The following is an 8,644-nucleotide window of genomic DNA, read 5'->3' on the forward strand; positions in this document are numbered from 1 at the left end:
TTTCCCCAAATGTTGTAGCAAAGTGGCTGAGGGCAATGCTGGTTGTCCTCAGCCATCTACACACCAGCGTTTGGCTCCAGGCTTTGCACAGAGCAGTTACCTACTGTAGTAGGGATCCTAGGTGAAGGGGGTAGGCATGAACTCCTGAAACTTGAGCAGAGGTTCCCTGAGGCAAAAGAACTCTGGTCTAGTCAAGTTGTCCTGCTTCCTGTTCACTGAGGCATTTCTGTTCCTGCTTTGCCATCTCCACCTCTGGTTTGCCCAGCACTCTCCCTTTAGGTGGTATCATCTTTATTTTGGCCACATTAACAGCTGAAGTGCTTCTTCAGTAGGGACTGACAACAATGCTGTAGTCTCACTGTTCCACTGTGCCTCAGAAGCCTGTTTTGCCTGTTAAGTTTTCCTCCCAGCCAGTCGTCTTGGTATCAGACCCAAAGCTGGGCCTTCTGGTTTGCCCTCTCTTGACTGCAGCCTAGGGAATGGTTAGCAAGGAAAAGGGTGTGTTAGGATATGTCCACAAATGTTGGAAAATCACCACCCACCACCCCTTTCTCAGCTTTAGCATGCTTTTTTTTTTTTTTTTTAAAGCCACCAACTTATTTTACCAGCAGACAAGAGCTGGACAGAGAAGCCTCTGGTGCTGTTGGAATAAAGCACACATACACTACAATTTTAGGAGACAGTTTGCTCAGGTATCAGTGAACTCCAAATGCCTTAAGATCAATTTTAATTGTCATCTGAGAAGAGCCTCAAATTAGAGCTAAATAACAGCTAGCATTTGGAGTTCTATATGCCAGGCACTTGCTAAGCATTTTTCATGCATTAGCTCATTTAGTCCTCACAAACTCAAGTAGACACATTATTCCTTTTAACACGAAGAAAACTAAGGCTCAGTAACTTGCCCAAATCTAATGGCTGATGTGGTGAATCTGAGATCTGAGGTCAGGACTAAGAGTAAAGTCAAGGCCCTTAACTTGTACAAGGCTATGCTGCCTGCCTCCCACTAAGTTATTAGGCAATGTCTCTGCTTTAGCCTGGGCTGTCACTCCCCCACTCGTCAGAGAAAAATGCTCATAGACGGTCTTCTCCTAACTAGTATACTGGCATGGTTCTGGAACTTGAGGGTTCTGGTAACCACGCCTAGGCCCTTCTATGAGCTAAGAATTGCTTCTGTGAGAAGGTGTCAACCTATGTCTCCCCCAGCTGGCATATCTAAAGCTGTATCTGCTTGGCAGGTTGGTGATCCTGAGCCCTGCTTCTGCATTGTCTGGCTTCTCCTTTCTTTGCCCTGGGCTCTAGAACAAGGGGGCCAGGCCAAGGATATTCTTTTCTAGTCCTTTGCCCAATAACAGAAAGTATTTTCACCTGAATACCAGAAGGTAAGATTCATGACAGCTGCGTGTGTTGTTCACCACTGAATCCTACAAAGAATGCCTAGCAATAGTAAGTACTCAATAGTTGCTGAATGAACAAAGTGAATGAGGTAATGTAAGAATGAGATAACTGAATTCCTGACTGCAAAGTATATAGCAAATTATTAACTGGGTTATATAAAAGTGAACTATGTATCACTACAGCTTTATGTATTCCAGAAACAGGAGACATCAAGCTAAAAAACTGACTGGAGAATCCAAAGCAAAAGGAAGAAAGGAAGAAATCCATTTAAAAACCAGGGGATGGTGCAGGGGAAGAAACAAGACATTCCAGATACTTTACCATCCCCACTCCCAAACAAATATTACCAAACACATGTTCAAACTGAGAAAAAGCCATTTTAATAACACACATACATTCATAGGACTTTAAAACAAGATGTAGTATAAAATCTTAAAAAAAAAAAAAAAAAAAAGGAAAAAAAAAGGAAATCTGCATTTATTTGTAAACTGCCTAAGAGCTGGTGGATTATCTGGCTGACAAGACTGCCCAGGGAAAACAAATGCACAGATAATGAGGTGCACCAACATTGTTAATGCATAAGAAATAACAACCACAGATCATGCTCTACATGCCTAGCCACCTGTACCCTAACCTTGCCTCCTTAGAGACAAATCAGGACAGTCCTTCCCTAATTCTCCAACTCAGTCATTTGTTAATGGGTCACCTCTTAAATTTTTACTTTTTTTAAATTTAAAAATTATTCTTGGTTTAAAGACTCCATACATTATTACTGGCCAGTCCCCACCAACTACACTTATTTTGACAGACATAAAAATGCAAATGCTCCAACTGAGCCTGGATGACAACACTCCATTTCCTATCTTTTACATCTGGGGAGATTTTTGTGAAGTCAAAAGCAAGCTATTACTTGTACCTGAAAACAAAAACAAAATGCCAACCTTCCAAAAGGTGACAAAGGCACTACTGCCATCAGGAGATAGACAGAAAATGTACAAATGCTGTTACTTTACTGCTACATAGATGCATTTTGTGCATGGAGAGCCTCTTCACTTAACATGGTATAACTAATAGAATTATATTTTTGGATAACAAGAAAAGCAGTTTAGAAAAGGCAAACAGTTACACACAAAAGCATAAACACGAGTACCTTAATTTTCAGCTTGCAATAAGGGTAATAAGTTTGACATACATATCCAGAAAATAAGACAAGGTGATTTTTGGCACAGTAACACTGCCAAACACACCACCACTCAGTGCAAGCTTTGTATGTCAAGTCCAAAAAGTGGCCTGACATTCTCTGTGCAATGAAGATTTCTCCCCTACTACCATCCCATTCACTGGGTGGGCAACAACAGCAGGAGGGAGACAAAGCATGGGGACTCAACAGGGAGGATAATACTTGATTTGGGAGAAAAACCATAGAATACTTGTACCAAAAGAGAATCACAAAATTTTTATGAGAACCCAAATGCAAATACTGACTGGAATATGACCTGGAGACTAAAGACATCTACCAGTGTCATAAATACAAGGGCCCAAATGGATGTTTGGCCATTTATTTTAAAGGGACAGATGAAGTATTTTTCTCTAATGGAGAAAGATAATTAAAAATAGAGACTTTCCTTACTGGAACTGTTAAATAAAAATGTTATCAAAGTGGTTTTAAATTTGATGGGCAGTTATCTGTTGAAACCGCAATACAAAAAGGTCACTTAAAAAAAAACCTGAATAACCCACTTGTCCCCCCATCAATGTACACGATTAGAAAATATTTACACACTGTAATTACAAGCAATATAAGCAGTATTTTATACTTTGAGATTTTGTACACTTTACACAATGCAAAATGAGAAAAATATGAACACTTATAAAATTACGCACAAATAATGTATCTACAAAGCATTAAATTACAGAGCGTGAAAGCCCCCATTGTTGGGCAGATAGATGCTAGAGTTTCAAGCTTCTGTCAAATATAACTCTTTGTATCTATCTCATTAACCATAAGTGGCATTTTCTAACAATACCCTTGAGAGGTAGTATCAAGATAATAATACTCTTACCAGTAAACTCAACACAGAATAAAACTTTTGTTGGTCTGACTCTTACAGCCTCATTCAGCCAGGGTTCTTAGGAACTGGATTTACTTAGTTTTTCCTATAAAATCTCTAACTGCTCAATGCTTGACATGGGCTCAAAAGTTACTGATGAGATTTTAAATGATAAATTTAGGATTAAATGGTTTTTACTCCTAAGCCTCAATTTAGAGGTAGCAAGCTATTTTTCAAAATTTATTTTCTCCCCTCTCAAACTACAAACATCAAGTCCAATTCCGTTCTCCTCCATTATCTTTCTCCCCACAACTGGAGACCTTAGAGTGCTCAGGACAGCAATGTCATCCAAGTCAATATTAAAAGAAAGGAAAAAAGTTGGTATTCTCTTAAGAGACACACCCTCCTAAAAGAGACATTCAGTCAACAAAAGAAATTTTCAGTTAGTAAGAGTCTATTACTATCAAAGTCTTCAAAGGGCCCTTGGGCTAAGACCAGCATGTGCACTTCTACTAACCTTCCACCACTTAAACCAAAGGGTGGCTTTCCAGTGTTTAAGAATTTAGAGCAGCTGTGGTTTTCAAGTGCAACAACTTTAAAATATAAGCACACACACATACACATGCGTGCAGTGTCCTAAAGAACAAACACCATCCAGGTCTCTGCCAAGGTTACTGGAAACTTACTTGTCCAGATCTTTAAGCTTTTACAATACAGGCTTCTGTAATATGGCTATCAAGGGGCCAGAATTCCAAGATTTAGCCAAGATTCTAATATTTAACCAGTATTTAAAAAAACAAACTGCATATTAATATTTTGGCATAAAACAGAGCCACTATATCATAGCTTAACCTCTTCTCCTTAAGGGGGTCTGACAATATACCAAACTTGTTTCTCAACTGTTTAAATGTATTTTAAAAACCTAACAGATTTATAACCTTGAACTGTGAAAGAAAATGTAGAGATTGAAACCTCTCTGTGGTTTATAGGAGTTACAGAAGAAATTTTCCCTTTTTGTTACTGAACTCAGTTGTAAGCTTTCCCTTCGAGTCTTAAAATAACCAAAAGGGAAAATTAAACCCAACTGGAACTTGGTCTTAGTTTCCATGTCCAACTCAAGTTGGTACAAACCCTTTCTTACATATTTCCTGTGATTATCCAAGTGCCACAAATACAAAAACAGAAACAAAACAAAACCCCAAAATGAAAACCCCCTGAAAACCACACACACACATAAACCAAAAAAACCAACTGGCTTAAAATTTAACAGAGGAGTTAATAGGGGCAGGTTAGCCATGCAACTATCAGCTGCTTCTACTCCTCCCCCCATTATAGGATTTTGTTCTTCTAAAAGGCCAATTGCCTTAATTAAGCAGATTATGTTTCATATCTGCTTCAGAAATGGCAATTTCTTCATTACCAGCTTCATACTAGATACTCAAGTGATACATGTGCTGCACATTTTCTTAGCATTCCACTGGGTTTTGTAGTATTCCTTTCAATTCCTCTAGAAAAGGCTCTTATTAAATTTCTCTTGGTTCATATTTTTGCTGCTGCAATTCCTGTTAAGAATCTGGTACCCAGAAGTCATGAAGCTGCCCCTAGAAAAAGGAAGGAGGGAAAAAGAGGATAAAGGAAAAGCAGATTATGAATTAACTTTTATAAAACTTCTAATTATTTTTCTAAGAAAATAGGCTTTGACAACTAAAGTAATAAAATCTTTATATTGTATATTTCTCTGAAATTTTATGGTAACAGATTCGAGTTTCCATTTTGTGGTCTCACAATTAAAAGTATAAAATAAGTACAAGACAATTTCTCCTCACCAAACACACACAAGTAGAGGGTTATATTTAAGAAAATTAAGTAAAATGATAAGCTGATTAAGTTTTGGTTTTAAATTGATTTTGTTTTAATGCCACATCAGCAAAGATGGCCAGCCTAAAAGGAAGTCTACTGAGGTTACGAACAACAAAATAACAGTAGCTTAAGATTTCTCAAAGACTTCTCAGTTCATTTGTAAACAAGCAGGATAGCAGACTTAATAGTAGGTATTTAAACAATGCCCCTCTTAAGCAAAGTTTCCTTGGATGTAACACCAAAAGCCTACGTGATAAAAGAAAAAAAAAGATAAAACTGGACTTAATCACGATTAAAAACTTGTTCTACATATGATGCCATCAAGACAATAAAAAGACAACACACAGAATGGGAGAAAATATTTGCAAATTATATACTTAATAAGGGACTTGTATTTAAAACATATAGAGAATTCTTACAATACAATAATAAAAACACAAAAACCCAATTAAAAAATGGGCAAAGGATCTGAATAAACATTTCTCTAAAGAAACTATATGAATGGCTGGTAAGCACAAGAAAAATGCTTATTAGTCATTAGGAAAATGCAATATAAATTAATACAACATCATTAGTTACTAGGGACATGCAAACTGAAACCACAGTGAGATTCCACTTCCAACTCCTTACTATAGCTTTAGTTAAAAAGACAGATAACAAGTGTTGGCAAGAATGTAGAGAAATTAGAAACCTCATACATTCTAGTGGGAATATAAAACAGTGCAGCCACTTCAGCAGTCTGGCAGTTCCTCAAAACATCTGACATAGTTACCATATGACCCAGCAATTCTACTCCCAGGTATATGCCCAACATGTTTTCATTTGAAAACATACGTTCATACAAAAACCTGTACACAAATGTTCATGGAAGCATTATTTTTAATAGCCAGGACATAGAAACAACTCAAATGTCCATCTAATAAGTGGAAAATAAAATGTGACCTATCCATATAATGGAATATTATTTCCCAATAGAAAAGACACACACGCTACAATATGGATTCATTTAACATTGTTATGTGAAAGAAAGCCAGTCATAAGAGACCATATAGTATATGACTTCGTCTACATGAAAACGTAAAGAACAGGCAAATTTATACGACAAAAAGTCTTTAGTTGCTGAAAACCTGGGGGACTGGGGATGGGAATGCAGGAGCTTGGGTAATGGAGAATGACTACTAATACTAATGGGATTTTTTTTTTTGGAGTGACAAAAAAGTTAAAACCACTGTACACTTTAAGTGGGTGAAATGTATGATATGTGAATTTTATCTCGACTAAGCTGTTAAGAAAAATGCTCCTCATGAGATAACCTCTATTTGATGCAATTTAGCATTTAAAAATGGGCTCAGCCACTTCTTAAAATAAATTAATGAATATAAAGCAAACAAAAACTAAAAAAAATATATAAACTATTGTATTGGAGTTTTCAGTTTATCTTAAGATACCTAGAAGCAAGTCCTCTGTTATATTTTTTTCACAGTATGAAGAAATACCATTTAGCAAAATTATTAAGAATAAATAAAAATGTTTAATAAAATGACACCTGAGTCGGCCGACAGTTCTGGATTATTTCTTGCCATTTTCCATGTATCCTGGCAACCAAGTCTTTTACCTTAAAAATATCATAAAAGGGAAAAAGGATCAGATCAAAACATCCTCACCTTTAAAATCAATTTAATGCTTGATACAAAAGATTTGACAACTGTGACAGGTCCATACCCAACAACTCAATTTGATTTTTGTCAAGAAAAAAGAAAATAAACTTGAACTCATCTTCTGGAGGGGCTTTAAAATTAGTGATTAGTAAGATTTTTTCTTCATCACCATGGTCTGAAATACTGAGTGCTTAGGACTCAATTTTCCCATTAGTTACTAAAGATCACCCAAAAAATATTTCCTGCCTTCCAAGACACCTACATTTTCAACTTGCTGGCTTTTGATCACCCTGACAGAGAAGCTAAAAGGAAGGCTTTGCTTTAGGGCCCACAGCTTAGGTCGTTCCCTGCCGTCCCAGCTTCTATTTGAAAGACTCAAGGCCACAAAGAAGGTTGCCATTTGTTCCAGAACATCTGAAATTCCCTGTTACACCTCTCTAGGTTTTTCCAAAGTAGTATGAATCTTCTTTAAATACTTGGTATCTTCTTACATTTGGAGGTTTAACAAGTCTTTGTATGAAACTCAAATTTTCCTACCACTCTAGAGATTCTCAATTAGCTCTCAAATGCAACTGCTTGAGAAAAATGTCTTAAGCAAGTCAGGAATTTTATAGCTACTTTAAGTTTATGCAGTAAATTGCAAGGTCTGCTTTTTTCTCCATTTAGAGTTCAGCAGATTCAGTTTCTTCAAAACAATCACCACCTTTTTATTTTTTACTAGGGGCTTGTGAAGGGGAATGCGACTCATCTATTTCTGCAGGACCATCCCCCGAAGCAATTTCCAGAGACCTCTATGTCACTCTCCACTCTAAGTAAGAGCAGCCCTGGCACCAATCTATGTCCTAACCTTGGCTTTAGGAAACAAAAACCTTGGGTGGTCCCCTTTTAGCATGTCTGTCAGCAGGAGCCACTACCACCAAGTTCTATGGACCAGTAACTCTAGTTAGTGTTCAAAAGAATGTGCTTCTGAAACTATGGTTTCCCCTCTGAGGCAAAGAGCTAGCTGCTACATGTATCTGAAAATCTGCAATCTGATACAACTTCATTAGTTGCTCATTCTTGTATTTAACTTAAATCTACTAATATTCAGATACTAAGTCCAAATAGGCATTGTTGAAATGACTTGACCTTTATAGCTAATTAATGTAAGATAAAGTTATAAAGTTGAAACTTCACATTCAATGACTATCCAAACGCAAGGGCAAAAAGAATCAGCTTTACATTACAAAAGCTAAAATATGATTTGGAATAAAAAATCCTTAGAAAAAACTTAAAAAAGTGTTGTTTAACTTAGTGTTTCAGGAAAAACTGCCAAGTCATTTTATTAATACTAAAGTTGCTTTCCTAACTCTATACTCATATACTCATATTTTCTACTGTCTTTGAATATACTAAACCTTTAAGAAAAAAAACTTAGCAAGCTTACTGCTGAAATCACTTCCACCCTAGAGCTCAGACTGGGTGATGCAAAACTCAAGAGATTTGAGGAGACCTTCCTTTAACAAACTCTCTAATGGAATATTCAAATAACACCTAGCCTATTTCTTTATGAACAAAACAAGTTTTCAACTATCACAAGATTTTATAACCACTATTTTAAAACTTAAATATCTATTTAAACAATGTTTTAATCCTTGAAGCTAACTTAAGCATAAAGGTCTTAATTTGTACATAAGTTTC

The 8,644-nt window shown here is 36.5% G+C and overlaps 1 protein-coding gene across 2 annotated transcripts in view; it reads right to left on the minus strand.

The window, feature by feature from the left end:
* Positions 1–1,752: 1,752 nt before the first annotated feature.
* The window catches only part of SLF2 (SMC5-SMC6 complex localization factor 2), a 36,394-nt gene continuing 29,502 nt past the window's right edge, over positions 1,753–8,644 (minus strand). For both annotated transcript variants that reach the window (XM_006925872.3, XM_006925873.3), the window contains exons 19-20: positions 6,853–6,921; positions 1,753–5,047 (exon numbers count right to left, since the gene is read on the minus strand). In XM_006925872.3, the coding sequence (XP_006925934.1) occupies positions 5,012–5,047; positions 6,853–6,921 (105 nt within the window). In that variant the 3' untranslated portion in view covers positions 1,753–5,011. The remainder of the gene's footprint in view (positions 5,048–6,852; positions 6,922–8,644) is intronic.

Source organism: Pteropus alecto, unplaced genomic scaffold, assembly GCF_000325575.1.
Source record: "Pteropus alecto unplaced genomic scaffold, ASM32557v1 scaffold88, whole genome shotgun sequence".
Lineage (NCBI taxonomy): Eukaryota > Metazoa > Chordata > Mammalia > Chiroptera > Pteropodidae > Pteropus > Pteropus alecto.